The sequence below is a fragment of the Pongo pygmaeus genome, chromosome 1 (assembly GCF_028885625.2).
Source record: "Pongo pygmaeus isolate AG05252 chromosome 1, NHGRI_mPonPyg2-v2.0_pri, whole genome shotgun sequence".
Classification (NCBI taxonomy): Eukaryota; Metazoa; Chordata; class Mammalia; order Primates; family Hominidae; genus Pongo; species Pongo pygmaeus.
Window position 1 is genome coordinate 115,232,206 of NC_072373.2, and position 26,800 is coordinate 115,259,005.

A 26,800-nucleotide genomic window follows, 5' to 3' on the forward strand; every position below is an offset into this window, starting at 1 on the left:
TCTGGTCAATCAGTTCAAAAACAAAAAGCAAAAAAAAAAAAAACAACAAAACCAAAAACCAAACAAACAAAAAGCCCTGCTTTAGTGCTCCACGGCCACCCAAAGGAACGCGGCTGGTCTACGCACAGCAGAGACCCAGGAGGCCCCGGCGATCGAGCGGCGCCGCAGGTGAAGCTTCCGCGGAAACGCCCGGGAGACGCTCGCAGGGACCGGAACTGGCCCAGCTTCCACCCTTCCGTACGCACCACCGCTGTGTCGGAGTTCATAACCAACCCCAGCCAAAGGCTACCCAGCGTCAACGGCCTCTGGCTTTAAAAATCTCCCTTCGGGTTAAAGAGCCGCGGCACTGACGCAAGGAACTGGCTTCGAGGGTCCGGGACCGCTCCGCGCCCGCGCACCTAGTTCCCGCCTCCCTCGGGAGGACGTCCGTGCGTACGTGCGCGTGCCGCAACCGCCCTCCTTCAAACGCGCGACGCGAGGGCGGGGGCGCCGCGTGCGGGCGCGCTCTCGTTGGTTCGCTCTCTCGCTCGCTCTCGGCTGCCGCTCTTGCTGCGGCTGCGGCTGGGGCTGGGGGCGGCGGCGGCGACGCGGGCGGCGGGCGGCGCGGGGCGGTCCGGCGGGTTCAAAGAGGAAAACATGGCGGAAAACAAAGGCGGCGGCGAGGCTGAGAGCGGCGGCGGGGGCAGCGGCAGCGCGCCGGTAACTGCCGCGGCCGCCGGGCCCGCGGCGCAGGAGGCGGAGCCGCCTCTCACCGCGGTGCTGGTGGAGGAGGAGGAGGAGGAAGGCGGCAGGGCCGGCGCTGAGGGCGGCGCGGCCGGGCCCGACGACGGGGGGGTGGCCGCGGCCTCCTCGGGCTCGGCCCAGGCTGCTTCATCCCCTGCGGCCTCAGTGGGCCCTGGAGTTCCCGGGGGCGCAGTATCGACGCCGGCTCCAGCTCCAGCCTCGGCTCCCGCTCCGGGTCCCTCGGCAGGGCCGCCTCCTGGACCGCCAGCCTCGCTCCTGGACACCTGCGCCGTGTGTCAGCAGAGCTTGCAGAGCCGGCGTGAGGCGGAGCCCAAGCTGCTGCCCTGTCTTCACTCCTTCTGCCTGCGCTGCCTGCCCGAGCCGGAGCGCCAGCTCAGCGTGCCCATCCCGGGGGGCAGCAACGGCGACATCCAGCAAGGTGAGCCGGAGGCCCTGCCTGGCATCTGGGCCGCAAGGGATTTGCGCAACCCTAGAGGAGCTGGGGACGGAGGTGCTGGGGCCTGGGGCTGCTCGGACGGGCGCCATCCCGAGGGGTCTCTAAGGTGAAAGACTCGCCCCTGGGACACTTTCCAGAGAAGCTGGACCGCAAGAGATAAGGGGAGCATGAAGGGAGGGGTGCCGGCTGTGAGAGGCTGGGGGAGGGGACAGTGGCTGCAAGGGAGGGTTTGTGATGTGCGGATCCCGGCCGAGTGCTGGTTCTGGAGCTGGCAGACCCGTACGGTGAGAGAAGGGGGATTTGGGAAACACGTTGTGAGGAAGCGTTTTGGCTGGAAGGGCCCGGGCCAGCGAGGTGTTGAGGGAGTAGGTAAGAGGTAAGGGCAGTGAAGATGGATTGCTTTGGAGGGAGGGGACTTGGCCTGTTCACAGATAGGAGAGAGGAGGACTATGGATTAAATGGAGGTGGATAGAATATGTTGGAGAGCATGGGGTCCAGAGAAGGCGCCTGGCAGAAAATTGTAAGATGACATGGGGAAGGAGAAACTCAGAAAGTGGACTGCCATGGTTAGGGAAAATCCTAAGGTTTGGGGATGAAGGAGAAGTGAACTTTGAAGGAAATTGAGAGTTAGGGAAAGCTGGGCATGAATTTGTTTTAGCTAATTGGACGTTAATGAGCCCCTAGTGTTGGGGCACTGTGCTGGGATTGAATAAAGTACTCAATGAAGACTTCATTCACAGTCTAACAGGAGAAACATATAACTTGCAGCAGTTGGAGGTGAGTCCTCAGTACAATGGTTGTGGCACAATAGAGGAAAGGTCAGGGAAACTTCACAGGAAAGGAAATCCATGAACAGATTTCTTGAAGAATGAATACCTCACTGGGTTGGAGGGTATTCAGGGCACAGGACACCCTTCTACATCCCTGGAACTAAAGAATGTGTAAGGTGATTGGTGGAAATTAGATTGGATTGATGGGCTGAAAAGATAAAGGTTTCACAGTCTCTTAAACTCTTGGGATCCAGGTGTAAGGACTTTAGAATATTTTGGGATTTTTCTTTTTTCTGGCAAGGTCTTTTATGTGAGACTTTTATCAGGGTCTGAGTTAACTCTATCAAACACGTTAATGTTTCTACATTGAAACACATGAATGTCACGCTAATGGGATAGACGATAAATAACCTCCCAACATTCACAGTGGGTTCTGTTGCAAACCAATGAAAAAAATTAAAATTTCAAAGCTTTTGAATTTCGGAACTGTAGGTAAGGGATTGTGGAGCTGCACTAAAGGGCTTGGAATTCATCCTGTAGAGTGTATCCTCGACATTGTGGACTAGAGGATGTTCCCGGAGGGCTTTCATATCAAGAGGATAAAAGGATCAGATTTCTGATCCAGAAAGATCACTTAGGGCACTTGAGGGATGAGGGAAGGCAAGGCTGGAGACAAGGAGACCAGTTAGGAGAATCCTGGCGGTTATCTAGGAAAGAAATTAACATTTGGAATGGGTAGTAAAGGAATGATATATCAGGTATTACAGAATGAAGCATTTTGGTTTGGGGGAACGGTAGGGTTTGGAAATCTACTTTGCCATCTCCTACTTAAGACTTGGGCAGATGACCTTTTCTTAGCTTCAGTTTTCTCATTTGTGAAATGGGAAAAAAGTCTATAACCTCATAGGGTTATTGAGAGAATGAAGTAAGATAAAATGTGTAAAGTGATTAGTATGTGGGTAGTTACTAATGAAATGGTAGCTAGTATATTAATAGTAGTAACTAATAGTGGCTATGGGAATGGAGGGATGGGGGGAGTGTATTGAGATTGGTGTGAGGGAGACAAACATGTAGAATTCCACATTTTTTGTTTGGTGGATGGCAATACTGTTAATACATATTCAGACACTGAAGCAGGGCTGGGGTGAGGGTGAGGGCTGGGGTGTAGGGAGGATAAAATGTTTTCAGATTGGGATGTTTTTGGTTTCTAGCATTATTGGGACATGTAGGTAAGAATGTTAAGAGTAAGGCTTTGGTTGTTGGAGAAGCTACTAATTGTTAATAGGTGTTTAGAGAATAACTGCTGGTGGTCTATGCACCCATGAGCATAGTAAGACACATAGGATTCAGTGTTCTTGTGGGAACCTGGGTTAGGTGAGAGATTTAGAGAGAACCCGGAGATACAGATTATGTTTGACTGATGTGGCTGAGGGACTGGAGGTTATGAAATTGGCTCTCTGAAATTTATGAAGGAGAGAGAATAATATGTAAATCCCCTCTTCATTTCTTTATCCTTTCTTTTTGAAGGAGGAGGAGTAAGTGGAAGGGACTAACCAAATGCTGTCAATCTTAAGTAATATTTCTCTCTAACCAATATCTAAAACAAATTGAGTCTGGAATCCACCATGTTTTTGATTAAAAAAATTTTTTTTTGAGACAGAGTCTCGCTCTGTTGCTCAGGCTGGAGTGCAGTGGCTCGATCTCGGCTCACTGCAGCCTCTGCCTCCCAGGTACAAGCGATTCTTGTGCCTCAGCCACCCAAGTAGCTGAGATTACAGGCGCATATCACCACGCCTGGCTAATTTTTGTATTTTTAGTAGAGACGGGGTTTTGCCATATTGGTCAGACTGGTCTTGAACTCCTGGCTTCAAATGATCTGCCTGTCTCAGCCTCCCAAAGTCCTGGGATTACAGGCATGAGCCACCGTGCCTAGCCGTCCACCATGTTTTTAGATAGTCTAGAAAATACTTTGTCAGTATTAACTCCTATATACCATTCTGCTTTGCTCTTTAGAAAGATCAAACTGTGCTGGAAAGAACACTGGATTGAGTGTTAGGGGACATAGTTCAGCTCTTTAGCTGTTTTACGCTAAAGGAAGTTCATACTGTTTTTGTCCTTCAGTTTACCTCTAAAATGTAGCTGATAGTCATTTACTTATATCTTACTAAGGCAAATAATAAATGTGAAAATGCTGTGTAACTGAGAAATGCTTCAACAATACAGGATATTATTGATCAACCTCAGATATCATCTTCTCTAGTCTGGAGATCATAGCCAGTGGTTTTAATTCACCATCTTTTTCAAGTGATTTTGAAACATTGATGAGTATAATGCCCTCCTGCCTAACTGGCCTTTTCCTGTTTCTCTTAATACATTTATTCACACCCTCTGGCTGTTCTTTCTAGATCAACAGTTCTCAGAGTGTGGTTCCTGGGTCAACAGCATCAGCATCATCTGTGACCTTGTTAGGAATACAGATTCTTGGGCCGCATTCCAGACCTCCTGTCCAGTAGTCTCGTTTAACAAGCTCTCCAGGTGATTCTGATTCAAACTTAAGTTTGAGAACCACTGTCTTGAATGAAGGGCTCCTCACTTCAAATGTCTCCTCAGACTTCTCATTTTAAAGTAGTCCTCCAGGTCGCTCTCTTGATATATCATCTTTTTTTCTTTGTAGCACAGCTAAAATCCAAAATGTTTTATTTTTGTTTACTTGCCCGTCTCACTTTGCACTAGGATATTGTAGACTGTTCAATAAATAAGTTTTGAGTAAATAATCACTGGAGAGCTTATTAAAATGCCAACTTGGGAGTTTCTTCAGAGACTGGTTTAGTTGATTTGGTGATGACTCCATGTGCCTGCATTTTTAACAGGTGTCCTGTGATTTTGATGCTGGTGGTACCACCACACTTTGAGGAAAATGGATTTAAATATTTTGGGGAGAAAGTACGATCTGTTTACCGTTGGAGTATTTGCAAAATCAAAATAGATAAATTAGTTAATATTGAATCTCAATAGTGAGCTTTTTAAAGTGTTTTTGTGATTTTTTTGGGGGTGCTTTTTCAGGTTGAGGCAGAATAGCTATCAGTAGTGGGTATATATACATTTATACTTTATCAATAAAAATACAGATTTGCTACTCAGGAGGCTGAGGCGGGAGGATCACTTGAGGCCAGGAGTTCAAGATCAGCCTGAGTAACATAGCAAGACCCTGTCTCTCAAAAAATCTTTTTTAAAATAGGAATCATATTGATGCATCTGAACAAACTCTCAGATGAACTCTTGAAGGAGATGAGGCTACCTCTGAGATGGCACAACGATGTGGCTGAAGAAATGAATTGGTATTAAGTTGCACTGGGTTCTGCTATTTTTTTTTTTTTTTTTTTGGAGACAGAGTTTTGCTCTTGTCACCCAGGCTGGAGTGCAATGGTGTGATCTTGGCTCACTGCAACCTCCACCTCCTGGGTTCAAGTGATTGTCCTGCCTCGGCCTCCCCAGTAGCTGATATTATAGGTACCCGCCACCATGCCCACCTAATTTTTTGTATTTTTAGTAGAGACAGGGTCTCGTCATGTAGGCCAGGCTGGTCTCGAACTCCTGACCTCATGTGATCCGCCTGCCTTGGCCTCCCAAAGTGCTGGGATTATAGGCGTGAGGCACTGCCTGGCCTGGGTTCTGCTATTAATTAGCTACGTAACCCTTGGGCAAGGAACCTAGGAAGTCTCTCCAGGTCTTCTGCAATATGAAGAGGCTGAGTTCCTATCCTGTTAGGTTATATGATTCTACTGTCTTTTATGCTAACATTCTGTATGTACATACGTTTAATGTCCTTATAGTTTGTGGGGAGGAATAGTGGAATCACCATGGAAGAATCATTCTGAATTCTTCAACTTACTATGGACTGGGCACAGTGGCTCATGCCTGTGATCCCAGCACTTTGGGAGGCCGAGGCAGGCAGATCGCTTGAGGTCAGGAGTTCGAGATCAGCCTGACGAAACCCTGTCTCTACAAAAAATACAAAAATTCGCCGGGCATGGTGGCAGGCACCTGTAATCCCAGCTACTCGGGAGGCCGAGGTAGGAGAATCGCTTGAATCTTGGAGGCGGAGGTTGCAGTGAGCTGAGATCACGCCACTGCACTCCAGCCTGGGCGACAGAGTGAGAATCTGTCTCAAAAACAAAACAAAATGAAACAAAAAAACTTACTATGAAAAGTCTGAGATGGCAACAATCATGTGTGAGTGGGAGGGAAAACCTCAGAGTGTAGTGTGAAGAGCGCTTCCTTATAGTGTTTCTGTTTATCACAGACCAAGCTGAGCCACTCTGAGGAGTCTTCTGTTTGAGCCCTCGGAATTTCTTGTCGCTGGAGTGTGTATACTGTATGACAGTTCTGGCCTCAGTGTGACTTAACTGGTTTGGGGACTTTTTAGGCTCTACTTTTTCTGACTGTCCTCTTCAACAGAAACAAGCTTGAGTGTTTGAATGATCATGTGGTACTACACCAACAACCGGTCATTAAAGATGTGTCCAAGATTGCTGAAATACTTCTCCCAACTTCTGTCTAGCATTGTGGTCAAACTACCTGAATTCATTTTTGAGCTCTACCATTTACTACTGGAATGACCATGGATAAGTTACTTAACATCTGTAAATTGGGAGTAATAATTATACCTACATCATAGAGTTTTTGTGAGAATTAAGAGAGTTAATGTGTTGCAAGGTACATTTATTGGGAGCTTACATGGGAAGCCCTCAATAAATTGTAGTAGTGTTATTTCGGTAATTTTTCATTTGTCCCCCCATTGTCTTTGTGACTGTATCTCACAGTAAACAGAAAGAAGAGGCAGGGGGGTAAATTGTGGTTTTAAAGGCTTTTCTGATGTCTACTGATATGTACAGCATGCATGATAAATCCTTTGAGTTCCAAATCTTTCTAGTTACCTAGAACTTGTAAAAACTTATAAACTAATATCCTAAATCCTAAGTCTTTATAATGTCTAGTATTTGTACATCAAAAGCCCTAGTTAGGGGACTTTAATTACTTTTACTTTTCTCATGGATACTGCTCTCAGTGGGTCCTAAATGAGAATACCTTAAAGCAGTGATTCTCAAAGTGTGGGCCGCAGAATGCTGGGGTGGGGCTGATGGTAGTGACTGTGTCACTGAGACCCTTTTAGAGGTGCACAAGTTTAAAACTGTTTTCATAATTACACTAATTTGATATTCTCCTTATTCACTGTGCTGACATTTATATTAATGGTGCAAAAGCAATCATGGATAAAACTGCCGTCACCTCTGCGTGAATTAAGATGGTGAGTGACTCCATTTGGGAGGCGGAGGTGGGTGGATTGCTTGAGTCCAGGAGTAGGAGACTAGTCTAGGCAACATGATGAAACCTTGTGTCTATAAAAAATACAGAAAAATTAAACAGGCACGGTAGTGCGTGTCTGTAGTCGCAGCTACTCAGGAGACTGAAGTGGGAGAATCGCCTGAGGCAGGGAGTGTTGAGGCTGCAGCGAGCCATGATTGTGCCATTGTACTCCAGCCTCGGCAATGGCATGAGACCCTGTCTTTTTAAAAAAAAAAAAAAAAAAAAAAGGATAATGGCTCCAAGCCATACTATAAAAGTCATTGCATATTTACTTTCACACACTTAGAGAAAAAACAAAAATAAACCTATGTCATTGTCACTTAATATCCTTTATGAAACAGTAACAATTACTATATTAAATTTTGATCTTTAAAGCTCTGTGTGATGAAGTGGGAAATGTGCCTAAAATGCTTCTGCTGCGGATGAAAGTGCAAGAAGAGTACTTGTGCAGTTTTTTGAGTTCCAAGCTGAATTTGCTTTTTTTCATAGAAAACTATTTTACTTGAAACTATGGTTTTACTTAAAAACTACGGTTTTTAGGCATGGGTATTTGGCAGCCATTTTCTCAAAAGTGAATGAATTGAGCCTGTCATTTCCAGGAAAACGACTGACATATGTTGCCAGTGATAAAAATTGAGATTTTAAATGAAAATTAGAATTTTGGAAAATTGGTATTTGCTGCCATGAGCTGGTCAGTTTCTAGGTATTTAAAGACTTTCCTGAAGAGATTGGTGGTGATATTAATGGTCGTGAATTTTTTTCATATTGTGTAATGTCAACATTTCAAAGATCTGCATAGCTTATTGCAATATATTCTAAATGAGAAATGCATGATGTTAAGTGCAAAACAGAGCAATAATAAATAGATTATATTTTATTTTATTATTTTTATTTTTTTGAGATGGAGTCTTGCTTTGTCGCTCAAGCTGGAGTGCAGTGGCGCAATCTTGGCTCACCGCGACCTCCGCCTCCTGGGTTTAAGCAATTCTCCCGCCTCATCCTCCCAAGTAGCTGGGATTACAGGCACACGCTACCACGCCCGGCTAATTTTTGTATTTTTAGTAGAGATGGGGTTTTGCCATGTTGGCCAGGCTGGTCTTGAACTCCTGACCTCAGTTGATCTGCCCACCTCAGCCTCCCAAAGTGTTGGTATTACAGGCATGAACCACCACTCCCAGCCAATAAATAGATTTTAACGCGAGAGAGTAGTAAAGTTTATTTTTAAGGTTTGAGATGCCACATTGCAACTGATGTTTAAAAAATAAATATTCTTCTTAAGTTTTTGTGTTATATCAAAGAAAAATATCCACACAGTGATCTGAAAAGGGTATTAAAATCTGCTTTTCCCTTTTGTTAGATACTTAGCTGTATGAAGCCAGATTTTCTTTATATTCTTCAAAGAAACAACATATTGAAACATTAAATGCAGAAGCATATATCCAGCCATATTCTATTAAACCACATGTTAAAGAGATCTTTAAAATGTAGCACAATGACACTCTTTATTAATTTTTTTTTGTTTTAGGAAATACAGTTATTTCTGATTTTTAAAAGTGTCGTTTAAACCTGTCGTGCCGGACATGGTGGCTCATGCCTATAATCCCAGCACTTTTGAAGGCTGAGGTGGGAGGATCACTTGAGCCCAGGAGTTCAAGACCAGCCTGGGGAATATAGTGAGACTCTTGACTCCACAAAAAAATAAAAAAATTATCCGAGTGTGGTGGTGTGTGCCTGTAGTTCCAGCTACTCAGGATGCTAAGGTGGGAGGATCACTTGAGGCCGGGAGGTTGAGGCTACAGTGAACTGTGATCATGCCGTTGCACTCCAGTCTGGGTGACAGAGTGAGACTGTGTCTCAGAAAACAAACAAAACTAGTAATAAACGTCATTTTAACATTTTAAAATTTAAGGTTCATTTTTAATTCATCTTGTAATGAATTAAAATATATTTAAAACATCCATTTTTATTACACATTTGATGGTCATACCCCATCTAAACAAAAGCTCTTTGTGTTCCTCAATAACTAAGACTGTAAGAGAGGTCCTGAGACCAGAAAGTTTGAGTCCTGCTCTGTTAAAGGACATTAAGAACATGATAATGTCTCAGAGTCTTTGGGCTTAGTGGGAAGAATGTCAGATCATAAAATAGTAGGTGGCAGATTTATACATTTATAGTTCTTCATTTTGGAGTACCCGTAACAGTTCAGAAAAAGCCTCCCCTTAGTAAAATGTAAAAATGAAGAAAGTACTTATTAACTGAAGTTAAACTTTTAAAAATAGCTCACTATAGATCTACTGATTTTTTTCATGTTTATGACAGTCTATCTAAGCCAACTTCAGAGATTGGGCTCAGGATGATAGATAAATTAACCTCTGTCTCTTCTTTGGCCACAAATTGCACCTCTATCCCTAGCCATTCGACTCAAGGGGAAGTTGGAAAAAGAACAAGGATGGATAAACATAAATATACCATTTTTAGAAAATATTTAAAGCCTATGCCCCAGTGATGAGTAAATAGCATGTACTATGTGGTACTAATGAGTACATTTGAATGCTTATTATATGCTATTTATGTTCCTTTTGTGAATTATTTGTCCATGTGTTTTATGTTTTTCTTTAGATTGCTTACATTTTCTGTTTTGATTTACAAGAATTCTTGACAAATTCTGTATACTGATCCTTTGTTGATGATGTAGGTTGAAGATTTATTCTGAGCCTATGGCTTGGTGTGGTAGCCAGCCTCTAAGATGGCCACTTGTTCCTTTTCTCCTGTTATTCACACCGTTGTATGATTGCTGTCCAGTTGCTCAAGGCTGGTCTCTGTGACCAAGAGAATATAATAGAATTAATAGTGACTTTATTAAAAAGTCATTAAAGGCATATATACAGTTTTTTCCTTGCTCTTTGAATCCCTTGTTCTGGGTGAAAAACAGCTGCCATTCTGTGAAAGATACTCTAGTAGTCCTTTAAAGAGGCCATATGGAGAAAAATTGAGGTCTTCTGCAAAGACCCAGCACCAACTTGCCAGCTATGTGAAAGAGCCACTTTTGAGGTAGATTCTCTATCCTAATCAAGCTTTCAGATGACTGCAGTCCTTCCTGGCTGACATCTTGACTGCAACCTTCTTAGAGGCACTAAGCCAGAACTGCCTGCCAAGTCCCTCCCAAATTCTTGTTTCAAGAAAGCTGTGAGAAATAATTATTGTTGTTTTAAGTCATTAATTTTTGAGGTAATTTGTTACATAGCAATAGATAACTGATACACTTTTACTTTTTAGAGAGCTATCTTTTCTTGTTTTTATGTTAAAATAGTTTTTCCTCCTTTTTTTTTTTTTGCTGTTGTTAGTAGCTTTATATTAATAAGCAGTAAGTTTTGTTCATTAAGGTAATTTCACTGCCCTCTCTACATATACCTTGGTCATCTTCAAGATTATCTCTACTGATCTTGACCTTTTGCTCCTTTTTTTTTTTTTATTAAAAAATTTCTTTTTCCAAGACAAACCTTGGCCATTCACCTTTTGCTCACTCTTATACTAAAATGTATTATCTTGGCCGGGTGCGGTGGCTCACGCCTGTAATCCCAGGACTTTGGGAGGCCGAGGCGGGTGGATCACGAGGTCAGGAGATCGAGACCATCCTGGCTAACACAGTGAAACCCCATCTCTACTGAAAATAGAAAAAATTAGCTGGGCGTGGTGGCGGGCGCCTGTAGTCCCAGCTGCTCGGGAGGCTGAGGCAGGAGAATGGCATGAACCCGGGAGGCGGAGGTTGCAGTGAGCCGAGATCACACCACTGCACTCCAGCCTGGACGACAGAGCAAGACTCCATCTCAAAAAAATAAAATAAAAATTTATTATCTTGTGAAAGTTCGTTTTAAAAACTTATTAAGTTGTGTGTGGTGGTACATACCTGTAGTCCCAGCTACTCAGGAGGCTGAGGCAGGAGGATGGCTTGAGCCTAGGAATTTGAAGCTGTAATGTGCTATGATTGCACTTGCGAATAGCAACTGTACTCCAGCCTGGGCAACACAGAGAGACGCCGCCATCTCTTTAAAAAAGAACAGAAAAACAACAACAACAAAAAACTGTCAGTGTTTTTGTTGGAATTGCTTTGAATATGTAGATCAATTTGGGAGAAAATGTCTTTATGGTGTCTGCCTATTTATAAACATGGTATGCCTCCACATTTGCTTAAGTCTAAAAATGTTTTTGAGTGTATATTTTGAGACGGAGTCTCACTTTGTTGCCCAGGTTGGAGTGCAATGGCACGATCTCTGCTCACTGCAACCTCTGACTCCCAGGTTCAAGCAATTCTCCTGCCTCAGCCTCCCAAGTAGCTGGGATTACAGGAGCATGCCACCATGCCTGGCTCATTTTTGAATTTTTAGTAGAGACAGGGTTTCACCATGTTGGCCAGGCTGGTCTTGAACTTCTGAGCTCAAGTGATTTGCCTGCCTGGGCCTCCCAAAGTGCTGGGATTACAGGTGTGAGCCACCGTGCCCGACCTATTTTTTAAATGTTTCAAGTATACTGATTTCATATTTATATTTGATAATTCCATTATCTGATGTTCTTGATGTCTTATTTTACTACTTGCTTCTGCCTGCTCTTGTTTGTTGTAGGTGGTGTCCTCCTGTGTTTTATAGTTTTAGACAGTGAGCCTGTTCACCAGGGCTTTATGAAATCTGCCAGACTGGTTTAGAGAACAAGCCTCCAAAGGGTATTTTGCATTTGCTTCTGTCAGGTGCCACCAACACAGAAATTACTGAAGCAGACTTTTAGTTTACTATATCTTAGTATTGTCAGATGTTGATTTAGCATTTACCTTATAGGCTGGCTTGTATTTAGAAATTCTCAGAATTATACACAATGTGGGCGTGGGGAAAAAAAAAGGAAATTCTCGGGAGAAAAATTTTTTCCTTACCCCGAACCCAGACAGTGACAGATTTCTTCATTTCCATGCTGTTGGTCAGATTTTTTTTTAAAATTTCACTATTCTTTGCTTATGCACCCTAATAACTGAGGTCGTAATCGTTCAAGTCAGTTTTAGGAAGATGAGTCTTGATCTAATTAATACTTTACACAGGCCCTAGGCTCCCATGTCTTCCCCATTCTTTGTTTACTCCCTTGTTTGTACATCCTAAAGAAGAGTCAGTAAGAGTATAATTTCTGAGCCTTTACATTTTTGAAGTTTTCTTTATTCTACTCCCTTCTTAAATGATAGCTTGGCTGGATATGAAATTCTGGGTTAAAACTTTATTCCTCAGAACTTTTAAGGCATCTGACCAGTGTTGCTGATGCTACTCTGATTTTACTCCTTTGTACAACCCCAGTTGGGTTTCATTTGTTTATTTACCTCTTCTTGAGATCTTTTTATCTTTTTATGTCTTGGATCTCTTCATCTATTTATCATTGTTTTGAAATATAGTGATATGCTTCTATTGTTTTTTTTCTAAAAGTTTCTAAAAGTTCATTATGCTTTTTCATTTAGTCTTGTAATCTTCATTTATAGTAAGAGAACTTTACATTTTTTTCAGAAGGTCCTTCCCCACCTCCCACTCTTATTGAACTATTACTATTTGGATGTTGGCTCTCCTAGGTTCATATTCTCCGCTGTCTTTTCTAGTTTCCTTCCCTTTGTTTTCTTGCTCAACTGACATTCTGAAAGATCTCCTTGTCCTTATCTCTAACCCTTTTATCCAATTTATTAATTACATTGTACATTTCTTTTTTTTTTAAGATGGAGTCTCATTCTGTCACCCAGACTGGACAGCTCACTACAACTTCTGCCTCCCTGGGTCAAGCAATTCTTGTGCCTCAGCCTGCCGAGGAGCTGGAACTACAGGCGCATGCCACCACGCCTGGCTAATTTTTTTGTATTTTTAGTAGAGACGAGTTTCACCATGTTGGCCAGGCTGGTCTCGAACCCCTGACTTCAGGTGATCCACCTGCCTTGGCATCCCAAAGTTCTGGGATTACAAGCGTGAGCCACCGCACCTGGCCTACATGGTACATTTCTAAGAGCTTCCTTGCTTAGGTTGTATTTTTATAAGATTCTATTCTTTTTCTGTGGACTTAATATCTTCTTTCTCTGAGGATACAAATGTTTTTCTTCCCCAGGCAAAATATGTATTTTACTTTATTTTTCATTTGACTTTTTACTTTTGAAACATTTCAGGTATACTGATTCCATATTTATATTTGATAATTCCATTATATAACTTTTTTTTTTTTTTTTTTTTTGAGACAGAGTCTCAGTCTGTCGCCCAGGCTGGAGTGCGGTGGTGCGATCTCGGCTCACTGCAACCTCCGCTCTTGGATTCAAGTGATTCTCCTGCCTCAGCCTCTGGAGTAGCTGGAATTATAGATGTGTACCACTGTGGCCAGCTATCATTATATAACATTTTTGACATCTTATTTTACTGTTTGCTTCTGCCTGCTCTTGTTTATCTTCTATTCCCTTTATTATCTGTTTTACTTTGTTTTTTTTTTTTTCTTTTGATCTTTGTGTTTCATAGGCTTCCTCAAGCAATAGATGATCCTTGGTTGTCTCCCCACTTGAATGAGGCAATACAGTTCTGATTGAAGATTCTGTGCTTCTGTGTGGGGCCTGTTAATTGTTGGGCATTGCTTTAGATCAGGGATTGGCAAACTGGCCCATGAACTAAATACAGTCAACTGCATGGTTTTGTATGACCTGTGAGCCAAGAATGATTTTTATATTTTAAATAGTTGGGAAAAAAGAATATTTTGTGACATATGAAAATTATTAGAGGCCAGGCACGGTGGCTCACGCCTGTAATCCCAGCACTTTGGAAGGCCAAAGTGGGCAGATCACCTGAGGTCAGGAGTTGGAGACCAGCCTGGCCAATGTGGTGAAACCTCATCTCTACTAAAAATACAAAAAAAAGTTAGCTGGGTGTGGTGACAGTTGCCTGTAATCTCAGCTGCTTGGGAGGCTGAGGCAGGGAAATCTCTTGAACCTGGGAGGCAGAGGTTGCAGTGAGCCAAGATTGTGCCGTTGCACTCCAGCCTGGGCAATAAGAGCGAAAACTCCATCTCAAAGAAAAAAAAATTTTAAGTGTAAATTTGTGTTTAGAAATTTTTATTTGAACACAGCCACGCACATTCATTTATGTATTGTCTTTGACTACTTTCATGCTATAATGGGAAAATTGAGTAGTTGTGACAAACACTGTGTACTGCTTTTTGGTACATTACAAATTGCAGTGATGCAGCTATAACTTGATAGGGATGTGTATGGCTGTAGCACAGCATTTAAAATTTAAAAAATTTTCCAAAATATTGCATACCTATCATTTCAAAGAAGAGTGAGTGGATTTTAGATGTCATGCTTTTACAGCAGAGTACATTTTGTTTTGAGTTAGATGGCAAAGCATGGTGTTTATTATGTACTTACACTATAGCTGTGCTGAAAGAGTACAGTGTTTTGTTGACAACCCCAGAGTAAGCACTGATTACATTATTCGCAACTCACAGGAAAGCAAAAATCAGAAATAAGAAAGTTTAAAATGGAATATCTGATCACAGCAGAATTTCTTAAAAATAAAAAATGAAAATGAGGCTCTTCAAACAAGGGAAGTTTTTGAGTGGCTCATTCGTTAGCCAAACAGGGATAGCTCTTCACCTGTGGTGAGTTAATTAAAATTTTCCCAATTAAATGAGAATTTTATTCTTCTCATTGGTAGACCTGTATTACAAAAAAAAATTACTCAATTATTATATTTTGAATTTGTAGATAAAAATGGTGGAAATTTTTCTTTCATTATGTAAATACCTACATAATATCCTTGATACTTTTTTCCTAAACAACCTAAGATATTTACTATGCCTCGTGATGCCACATCCCATGTTTTCGTTTGATGGGACATGTTAGGTGTTGGTTATGAATCAGATTTCAAGCAGTGTGGTGTGTACAGCCTGACCTGTTGTCCACAATAGATTTGGAAGGATGAGAATTTACAGGGTTCTACTTCTAACATCACAAATGACTGCCAGAATGAATTCCACAAATGAATTTTGGACCAGTCTGGCCTGTCATCCATTTGTGGTTTATTAATAGAATGCTAAAATTCAAATTACACAACTCATTTCTTTTCCCATCACTGAGGGTTGGCTTAAATACTAACCCTCACAAAGTAAATACTTAAGCAAAAAGCTAATGTCAGTCAAAAGATCCCCATCAGTTTTTTGTCTGCAATAGGGCAGATATGAGGGTAAGGTATTGAGAATCATTTCACTGTATTACTGTGCTTATGAATCTGAAGTATTGAAAGTAATAAGAGCACTGCATTTCAGCTGTCCTTCCATATATTACATTTTCTGCTTTGTGTTGAACATTACCTTCATTTGTTGTGAGGCATATAAAAGGGATATATGTAATGAACCTTGGACCCACTGAATCTCGCTGGAGAGGTAAGAGATTATATTAAAGAACAGTATAATACATTTTATAATAAATTAGTAATAAATTTGATTTCAGTAAACCAGATGTTTGTTGAAATATGGTTCAAAAGAATTAGTCATAGCTAAAATTTACTATTTCTGCTCTTAATGTTGGTTTGGAGGTGATTCCCTCTTTTTCATTTGTGTATTATGTGATTTTAGTCCTTATGCTTTTGACTGTAATCTAGGCTGCTCTTGACATCCATCCAATTTTCTCTTCTCTGTTTTCCTTCCTCAATTTATGTTGAATGCTTTCAAAGTAGATTATCTGAATTAATAATGGCATGAAAGAACTAGCTGTGGATAAGTTTATTTGAATCTGTCTAGACTTCTGTTCCTTGTCTGTAAAATAGCATAAGTTATTTTATGTTTTATCTTATGTTAAAGATAAAACTTTTTCGTGTTATCTTATTTGCTTATAAAAATCCTCTCAGAGGGAAGACTCATTCTATTTTGCGGAATGAAGTTTTGCCCAATTAAAAAGAATTATCTCAGGGTGATAATATTATCCTTGTTTCTTTTTTAAACAAATGAGGCCACCGAGGTAATGTGGTAAAATTATACCTAAATGTGGCCTTTCCATGTCGAGCTGATAGCACAAACTCAGATGCCTTCAGGAACTAGGAAAATAACTAGTATAAGACATTGAGAGTAGTGAAACTTGCCTAGCCTTTTTGCATTTAAAAAATACTCTTATTTTGGCAGGCATGGTGGCTCACACCTGTAATCCCAGCACTTTGGGCGACCGAGGTGGGTGAACCACTTGAGGTCAGGAGTTCAAGACCAGCCTGGCCAACATGGTGAAACCCCATCTCTACCTAAAAATACAAAAATTAGCCAGGTGTCGTGGCACGTGCCTGTAATCCCAGCTACCCGGGAGGCTGAGTCACGATGATCGCTTGAACCTGGGAGGTGGAGGTTGCAGTGAGCCGAGATGGTGCCATTGCACTCCATCCTGGGCAAGAGAGAGAGACTGCCTAACAATAACAACAACAACAACAATAACTCTATTCTGGCCAAATAATACCAATTAGGCTGCCAATTTTCTGTTTTTGTCCTGACTCGGTAGAATCTGATTAGTCATTTTTAAGGTGGATGTAATTAATTTATAATTAGTTTGATTTCATAATTTTTAAAAGTTAAGTTTATTTAAGTACTTAAGTAAACTAGCATTATAGTTTAATTTGCAGATCTGTGAGAACCGGTAAAGTCCAACATCTTTTTGTACGGCTATTGGGCCTTTGAATATCATTTTTTGTAGTTGCCTGTTCGGGTTGTGCTCACATTTTCCCCTGTGGTTTGTCTACCTTTTTTCCCAATGCTTTTGTAGGATTCTTTATATATTCCAATCATGACTTCATCAGATTTATATCCTGTTTTGTGGCTTGCCTAGCAATTGTGTTTTAAAATGTTAAATTTATTTTAGCTTTTGAGTAAACAGTACTTTCACACTGGTTCAAAAGTTAAATAAGTATACGAAGCTGGATATTGAGAAGCCTCCCTCCAACTCCTTATCCTCATCCAGTTCCTGTCTCCCCCAACACATAACCTGTGTTAATACTTTATCTGTCCTTCCAGTATATCCAAGTGATACTGGACAATGGTGCCAAATCCATTCAGTGGCAGAAAGATTGGTATCTTCAAAAAATGACATTGGGCCAGGCATGGTGGTTCATACCTGTAATCCCAGCACTTTGGGAGGCTGAGGCAGGAGGATCACTTGAGCCTGAAGTTCAAGACTAGCTTGGGCAACATAGTGAGGCCGTGTCTCTAAATAAAATTAAAAAAAAAAAAAAATGGCCAGGTGCGGTGGCTCACACTTAACAATCCCAACACTTTGGGAGGCCAAGGTGGGCGGATCACGAGGTCAAGAGATCAAAACCATCCTGGCCAACCTGGTGAAACCCCATCTCTACTAAAAATACAAAAATGAGGTGGGCGTGGTGGTGCATGCTTGTAATCCCGCTACTTGGGAGGCTGAGGCAGGAGAATCGCTTGAATCAGGAGGCGGAGGTTGCGGTGAGCCGAGATCGTGCCACTGCACTCCAGCCTGGCAACAGAGCGAGACTCCATCTCAAAAAAGAAAAGCCAGATGTGGTTCACGTCTGTGGTCCCTGGTAAGTACTTGGGAGGTTGAGGCAGGATTGTTTGAACCTGGGGAGGTTGAGGCTGCATTGACCCGTGATTGTGTCACTGCCCTGCAGTGCACTGACAGAGCGAGACCCTGTCTCAAAACAAAAAAAGGATGTTGGTACAACTGGATTTTCACGTGCAAAGGAATAAAGTCGTACCCCTGCTTCACACCACATGCAGAAGTTAACTCAAAATATATCAACAGGCTGGGCATGGTGGCTTACACATGTAATCATAGCACTTTGGTAGGCTGAGGTGGGAGAATTGCTTGGGGCCAGGAGTTTGAGACCAGCTTGGGCAACATAGTGAGATCCTGTCTCTACAAAAACAAAACAAAGACAAGTAACAACCTAAATAAAGCATGAGCAACTAAAGAAAAAATAGTAAGTCGGACTTGATCAAAATGTAAAACTTTTGTACATCAAAGGCCATTATTCAGAAAGTGAAAAGAAAACCTGCAGAATGGGAGAAAGTATTTGGAAAGCACTGCAAATGCTTTCCAAAAGCATTTGGAAGCATATATTGGAAGTCATATATTGGATAATAGTGAAATATATAAAGAACTCTTACAGCCTGATAATAAAGACAAATAACCCAATTAAAAATGGGCGAAAGATCTGAATAGACAGTTCCCCAAAGAAGATATGTATATATGGCCAATAAGCAAATGAAATGATACACTAGATCATTTGTTATTAAGAGAAATGTAAACAAAACCACAAAGAGATACCACTTCACACCTGCTAGGATGGCTCTAGTTAAAAAACAACAAATTGTTGGCAAGGATGTGGAAAAATTAGAGTCCTATATTGCTGGTGGAATGTAAAATGGTGCTGCCACTGTGGGAAACAGTTTGGTGGTTCCTCAGAAAGTTAAACATAAAATTAGCATGTGACCTAGCAAATCCATTCTTACATATCTGTGACCCAAAAGAATTGAACACTGGGATTCAAACAGATACTTGCCAGTATTAATTGCAGCATTATTCACAGTAGCCAAAAGGTGGAAATAATGTTAAGTGTTCAACAGGTGAATTGATAAAATGTATATACATGTAATGGGATATTATTCGGTCCTGAAAAGGAATGAATTTCCGATACATGCTGCAATATGAGTAAACCTTGCAAACATAAGTGAAATAAGACAGACACAAGAGGGCAAATATAAGATTATACTTATATGAAATGTCCAGAATAGGCACATTCATAGAGACAGAAAGCAGACTAGAGGTTACCAAGGGCTTGCAGGGAGAACAGGGAGGGAATAGAGGGTTGTTTAGGATGGGAGTAGGGGAGGAATGGGTGATTGTTGCTTAATGGATATAGTTTCTGTTTGGGATGATAAAAGGTTTTGAAAATTATGGTGATGGTTGGATGGTTGCACAACATGTTGAATGTAGTTAATGCCATATAACATACCTAATAGTTGTATACTTGTATACATAATATACATACATAATAGTTCAAATGGCAAATTTTATGTTTTATGTATATACCACAATAAAAATGTTAAAATATGTTAAAAATGTTTTTCCTTCTAGAAATTTTAAAATCATGTATTTTAAAGTACGTTTTATTGTATGTTAAAAATTGATTCTCATTCATGGATTCTGTGTTTTAGAATTCACCTACAGGCTAAAATTTATTTGTAACCCCAATATTAATAATTGCAGTGCTTTCACAGTCATCCCTAGACATGGGCAGAGCAGCAAAAAATTTGACTCGCCCAATTCACATATTCCCAGCTGAGGTCAAACTGGGAGATGCTTTGCCTTCTTTCAGCACTCAACTCAGCATAAATTGTGTCCTTGTTGTGGCCATGTTGTTCTCATCGTGCTTTTTGTTGACTTCACTGCTTCAAATGGCCCTAAATGTAATAAAGCTGAAGTGCCCCGTAGTGTTCCTAAGTGCATGAAGGATGTGTGTGCTTTATGGAGAAAACATGTGTAAGATAAGCTTCATTCATGTATGAGTTACAGTATTTTGTCTTTGAATTCAGTGTTAATGAACCAGCAATATATTTTATTTATTTATTTTTTTGAGACAGGGTCTTGCTCTGTCACCCGGGCTGGAATGCAGTGGCCCAATTACGGCTTACCGCAACCTTTGCCTCCTGGTCTCAAGTGATCCTTTCACCTCAGCCTCCTGAGTAGCTGAGACTACAGGCCCATGCTACCACACCCAGCTAATTTTTTATATTTTTTGTAAAGACTGGGTTTCACTATGTTGCCCAGGCTGGTCTTGAACTCCTGGACTCAAGCTTTATCTACCCACTTTAGCCTCCCAAAGTGCTGGGATTATAGGCTTGAGCCACTGCATCCAGCCCTCAGCAATATGTTTTAAAGTGACTTTAAATATAAATGCATATAAAAATGTTATGTATTGACTGGTTGATGAAAATTTTGTGACCAGAGGCTTGCAGGAACCTAATCCTGCATTTCCTCTGGGAGCAATAGTTTAGTTAATTTGTTAATTTATTGTTTGCAGCAACTGTATAGAATATAACTACTATAAATGATGAGAATCGACCCCATGTCAATGCAAATAAAATTATTTCTCTTATATAAATGGCAACACCTCAGGACCTTTCTCTGAAAAGTACATAGTTTCCTTTGATTTTTGTTCTGAAGTCTATTTGATCTTATATTAATATAGCCACTCATTAAAACTTAATTCACAAACGATATGTTAATCACACATTTGAAGTGTATGGTTCACTAGTTTTTAGTATATTCTGAGTTGTGTAGCCATCACCATAATCAATTTTAGAGCATTTTTATTACTCCCAAAAGAAACCCTCTACCAATTAGCAGTTATTACTCACTTACCCCCAAACCATTCCCCCAGACTTAGGCAGCCATTAATCTACTTTATTGTCTCTATAGATTTGCGTATTCTGGACATTTCTTACAAATCAAAATATACAATGTGTGGTCTTATGTGGCTGACTTTCACCTTCATCTATGCTGTAGCATGTATCAGTGCTTCCTTCTTTTTTTAAATACTTTTTAAAAAAACTAGTCAAGTGCAGTAGTGATATGAGGAGAGAGTAGAGCAAAGACTTAGATCTGTAACTGACTGAACAATCTGTTGAGATAACTCACTACCTTCAAGTCAGCCAGTACTTCACTGTTTTTAGGCCTGAATAATATACTCTTTTATGGCTATACCACATTTTGTTTAACCATTCATTAGTAAATGGACACTTGAGTTGTTTCTCCTTTTTGGCTATTGTGAACAGTGCTGCTATGAACATTTGTGGATAAGTTTTTATGTGAACATATGTTTTCATTTCGCTTGGGTGTATACTTGAGAGTGCACTTGCTGAGTTGTATGGTAACTTACATTTAATCTTTTGAGGATCTGCCAACTGTTATCTGAAGAGGCTTTAGCATTTTTCTTTACCATCAGCAATATGTATGAGGTTCCAGTTGCTCTATAATGTTGCCAACAATTGTTATCTTTTTTATTATAGCTATCCTGGTGGGTGTGACATAGTATTTCATTGTGGTTTTGATTTGCATTTCTCCTGTGGCTAATGATGTTGAGCATTTTCTTTTGCACTTATTGACCATTAGTATATCTTCTCTGATGAAACGTCTGTTCAGACTTTTGTCCATTATTTAATTAGGTTATTTGACATTTTAAAGTTGTCAGTTCTTTATGATAGTCTGGATGTTCTACCCTTTTTCTTCTCTTAATTTTTTTTTCTTGTCTTTCTTTTTTCTTTCCTTTTCTTTTTTTCTTTTTTTTTTTGAGACGGAGTCTCGCCTGTTACCCAGGCTGGTCTTGAACTTCTGGGCCCTAACAATCTTCCTGCCTCAGCCTCCCAAAGTGCTGGGATTACAGGTGTGAGCCACCATGGCCAGCCCTGACGTGCTGCACCCTTATATCTGATTTAGCGCTATCTTCTATTTGTGGGTTGTCTTTTACTTTCTTTCTGGAATTATTTGCAGCACAAAAGTTTTTTGTGTGTGGAAAAATAACATGTAACAAAATGTAACCGTTTTCCCCATTGTTAAGCGTGTTCATTGGCTTTAGTTATATTCACAGTGTTGGCAGCACAGAAGTTTTTATTTTTTATTTATTTATTTTTCGAGACAGGGCCTTGCTCTGTTGCCCAGGCTGGAATGCAGTGGTGCAATCACAGCTCACTGCAGCCTCAACCTTGTGGGCTCAGGTAATCCTCCCACCCCAGCCTCCCAGTTAGCTGGGACTACAGGTGTGCCACTGCACCCAGCTAATGTTTTTATTTTTTTTTGTAGAGACAGGATTCTGCTGTGTTGCCCAGGCTGGTCTCAAACTCCTGGGTCCAAGCGATCCTCTTGCTTCAGCCCCGTAAAGTGCTTGGATTAGAGGTGTGAGCCACTGCACTTGGCCACAAAAGTTTTTAAGTTTGATGAGGTCCAATTTATATCTTGTGCTTTTGTTTTTGGCACCATATCTGAAAAATCATTTCGTAATCCAAGGTCATGAAGATGTGTTCTTATGTTTTCTTTTAAGAGCTTTACAGTTTTAGGTTTTAGATTCAGATTCTCTGATAAAGTTGAGTTAATTTTTGTATGTGAAATTTGTGTGTGAGGTAAAGATCTAGTTTCATTCTTTTGCACAAGGATATCCATTGTCCCTGTATCGTTTAGTGAAAAGACTACTCTTTCCTCCATTTAATTGTCTTAGCAACCTGTCTAAAATTAGTTGACTGGGTAAATGTGAGGGTGTTTTCCTGGACTTAATTTCATTCCATTGATCTGTATGTCTGTCCTTATGCCAATAACAAAATTAAACCACAACAACAACAAAAACAGGGTCTCACTCTGTCACCCAGGCTGTAGTGCAGTGGTGCACTCAGGGCTCACTGCAGCCTCCACCTCCTGGGCTCAGGTGATCCTCCCACCTCAGCTTCCCCAGCTGAGACTACAGATGTGTGTCTCACACCACTACAGATGTGTGGCTACACCACACCCAGCAATTTTTTTATTTTTTGTAGAGGTGGGTTCTTGCTATGTTGCTGGGGTGGGTTGTTCTTTTTCAAGATCATTTTGGTTCTTCTGGATCCCTTGATTTTTTTTTTTTTTTTTTTTTATTAAAGGACAAATCTTGCTCTGTTGCCCGGGTTGGAGTGCAGTGATGCAATCATAGCTCACTGCAGTCTTGACCTCCTGGGCTCAAGCAGTTCTTTCACCTCAGACTCCTAGTAGCTGGGACTGCAGCCGCATGCCACCATGCCTGGCTAATTTTTTAATTTTTTGTAGAGATGGGGTCTTGTATTGTTGCCCAGGCTGGTCTTGAACTTCTGGGCTCAAGCGATCCTCCCGCCTCAGCCTCTCAAAGTGCTAGGATTACAGGTGTGAGCCACTGTGCCTGGCCTCCATCTTCTTTTAATGTACTTACATTATTGTGTTTGAAGCTTCTTGTATTAATAGATAGCATTACTGTTGGATTATGGTTTAAGTTTATCCACTCTTCTGGTCTTTATTTAGTTCATGTATTTAGGAGTATTTAAGGTATGTAAGTATATTTAAGGTAATTATTGATGTGCTATGGCTTAAATATGTTATTGTTTTCTGTTTGTTTCGTTTGTTTCTCTTGCTTTGTTTTGAGTTACCTAAAGTTCTTTTGAAGATTCCATCCTTATTTATGGCGGTTTTGTGTAGTTTATAGTTTTTTGGAGTGCTTTGAATAGCTTCTTAGTGGTTGCTGTAGATATCGCAACGTTTATTTGTAACTTAAAGTCTTTGTATTGACATTTTACCATTTAGAGTGAAGTATAGAAGTTTTACTTCTAGTTAGGTCCCTTTACTCTTCCTAGTTTTAAAATGATTATTTTAAATTTTCTGTCTATATAGCTGACCAGATAATATATGATCTTTTTTATAAGCTCTCACATGATTTAAGAAATCCATGAGAAGAAGTCTATTATGTTTACTCTCATTTTTATCATTCCAGTGTTCTTTTCCAAAGATTCAAGTTTCCTTCTGTTAACGTTTTTTTTTTTTTTCTGTTACGGCAAATTTTCTTTAACCATGCATACTTTTAGGTGTATTAGTGACAAATTTTTATATATTTTTTCATCTGAGAATATCTTTAGTTGTCCTTCATTCCTGAAGGATATTTGTTGAATATAGAATTTGCATTTCTGAGTTACTTTCTTTCAGCCTTTGAATGATGTTGAGCCAGGTTTTTTTTTTTTTTTTTGGCCTGCATGGTTTTACATGAGAAATCCACTGTCATTTGAATAGATGTTCCTCTGCAAGTAAAGTGGTCATTGTCTGCTTTCAAGATTTTTTTCTTTATCTTTCAGAACTTTTATGATGTATCTTGGTGTGGATTTATTTGGGTTCTTCTTATTTGGCATTAACACAGTTTTTTTATATGTAGGTTTTTGTCTTTTGTCAAATTTGGGACATTTTCAGTCATTATTTGTTCAAGTAATTTTTTTTTTTTTTTGAGACGGAGTCTTGCTCTGTTGCCCAGGCTGGTGTGCAGTGGCGTGATCTTGGCTCACTGCAGTCTCCATTTCCTGGGTTTAAGTGATTCTCCTACTTCAGCTTCCCAAGTAACTGGGACTACAAGCGTACGCCACCACACCCAGCTAATTTTTGTATTTTTAGTAGAGATGGGGTTTCACTATTTTGGCCAGGCTGGTCTTAAACTCCTGACCTCAAGTGATCCACCTGCCTTGGCCTCCCAAAGTGCTGGGTTACAGGTGTGAGCCACTGCACCCGGCCTGTTCAAGTAATTTTTAAATTTTATGTACTCACTCCTCTCCTTCTGGAACTCTGCAGCTCTGGTGACAGCAATGTTAGCTAGCTAGTTTTTTATTGTTCCACAGGTTCTTGAGACTGTGTTGTTTTTCTTTTCTTTTGGTCTCTTGATTTTGCCTGAAGGTCAGTTATTCTGTTGCCTGTTGTCTTCTCTTGTCTATTGAGCCCATTTATTGAGTTTTAAATTTTTGGTTATTGGGTTTTTTTTTTTTGAGACAGGGTCTCACTGTGTTGCCCAGGCTGGAGTGCAGTGGTGTGATCTTGGTGCCACGACACTGGCTAATTTTTGTATATTTTTTGGTAGAAACGGAGTTTCTCCATGTTGGTCAGGCTGGTCTTGACCTCCTGACCTCGTTATCTGCCTGTCTCCACTTCCAAAGTGTATTTTTTAATCCTATAATTTCCATTTGTCTTTTTTTCTATAACTTTCTTTTCTATTTTCCATTTGTTTTAAGGACATTTGTACTGCCGTTTTAAGATGAGGTCTTACTCTGTCACCCAGGCTGGTGTTCAGTGTCGCAATCTCAGCTCACTGCAGCCTCTTCCTCCCGGGTTCAAGCAATTCTCCTGCCTCAGTCTACCAAATAGCTGGGACTGCAGGTGTGTGCCACCACGCCTGGCTAGTTTTTGTATTTTTAGTAGAGATGGGGGTTTCACCATGTTGGCCAGGCTGGTCTTGAACTTCTGACCTCAAGTGATCTGCCTGCCTCAGCTTCCTAAAGTGCTGGGATTACAGGTGTGAGCCACTGTGCCTGGCTTGTATTGCTTTTTGAAGCATTTTTATAATGGTTCCTTTAAAGACTTTGTCAGATGTTTCTAATATCTGATATCTGATCATCTTGGTTTGGGCATGTACTGATTGTCTTTTGTCAGTTATGATTTTCCTGGTGTTTGACAAATAATTTTTTGAGTATATTGCAAATATTTTGGATATCACATTCTGCGACTTGCGATTCTATTTAATCTTCATTTTTTTCCAGCAGTCTTTCTACTGAGGTATAACACAAAGGCCAGGTAGGGTGTACGTTCACCTTCTCCTTTGGGCCTCCTGACACCACCCTGGCAAAAGTGGAGTGCTGACTTTCTCTGCCATGTTGCAGATAGGTGAGATGAAAGTTCAGTTTCTCACTTGGTCCTTCCTGATGAAGTGGGGTACCACCTCATACCACCTTGTCATTTCTCATTTAGGGTTTAAGTTCAGTTCCACTGAGCCCTTGTGACACCAGGGAGGGAGGAAATGTAGGGCTAGCTCATCCCACCTGATTGCTATGTAATAGGGGTGGAGTCTCAGCTTTCCACTTGGATTTTATCATCAGGCAGAGGGATAGGAAGTGATGATTTGCCTGGTCTCTTACCCCCTTATTCCTTGTTATTGCCAGGTGGGAGTAGAAGTTCAGCTTCCTGCTATTCCCTACTGATATTGAGGAGTAGGAGATTTTTTTTTTTTCAGTAGTTTTAGTTTAAAAAAAAAAATGGGGGCTTCAATTAAAGTCACCCTTTATTTAAGATCCCAGCAGTGGAAATACTGAGTTCTTTTGGTCCTAAATTTACAGATTATAGTCGTGAAATTATGGAATCATGACTCACTAAATTCATGCTTTTAATTCCTATTCTCTGCAAGGCAGTGTTAGATTATCTCTGCCCTCGGGAGTTTGGAGTTTTGGAGACTTGAATAAACACATACTTTTTTTTTTTTTTTTAAGACAGAGTCTCACTCTGTCTCCCAGGCGGGAGTGCAATGGTGTGATCTCGGCTCACTGCGACCTCCGCCTCCCAGGTTCAAGTGATTTTCATGTCTCAGCCTCCCGAGTAGGTGGGATTACAGGCGTGTGCCACCACGCCTGGCTATTTTTTTGTGCATTTTTGTATCTTTTTGTGTTTTTTTTTTTTTTTTTGGAGGTGTAGTCTCACTCTGTCGTCCAGCCTGGAGTGCAGTGGTGTGATCTCGGCTCACTGCAACCTCCACCTCCCGGGATCAAGCAATTCTCCTGCCTCAGCCTCCCGAGTAGCTGGGACTACTGGTGCACATTGCCACGCCTGGCTAATTTTTTTTTATTTTTAGTAGAGACGGGGTTTCCCTGTGTTGCCCAGGCTGGTTTCGAACTCCTGAGCTCAGGCAGTCTA

General features: G+C 40.9%; 1 protein-coding gene across 5 annotated transcripts in view; it reads left to right on the forward strand.

Moving 5' to 3' along the window:
* The first annotated feature begins 512 nt into the window (after positions 1-512).
* Positions 513-26,800, forward strand: part of TRIM33 (tripartite motif containing 33) — a 124,718-nt gene continuing 98,430 nt past the window's right edge. For 2 of the 5 annotated variants that reach the window (XM_054463290.1, XM_054463300.1), the window contains exon 1: positions 513-1,162. In XM_054463290.1, coding sequence (XP_054319265.1) covers positions 637-1,162 — 526 coding nt within the window. In that variant the 5' untranslated portion in view covers positions 513-636. The remainder of the gene's footprint in view (positions 1,163-26,800) is intronic. The other 3 variants (XM_054463281.2, XM_063651695.1, XM_054463272.2) reach the window with 2 other exon arrangements.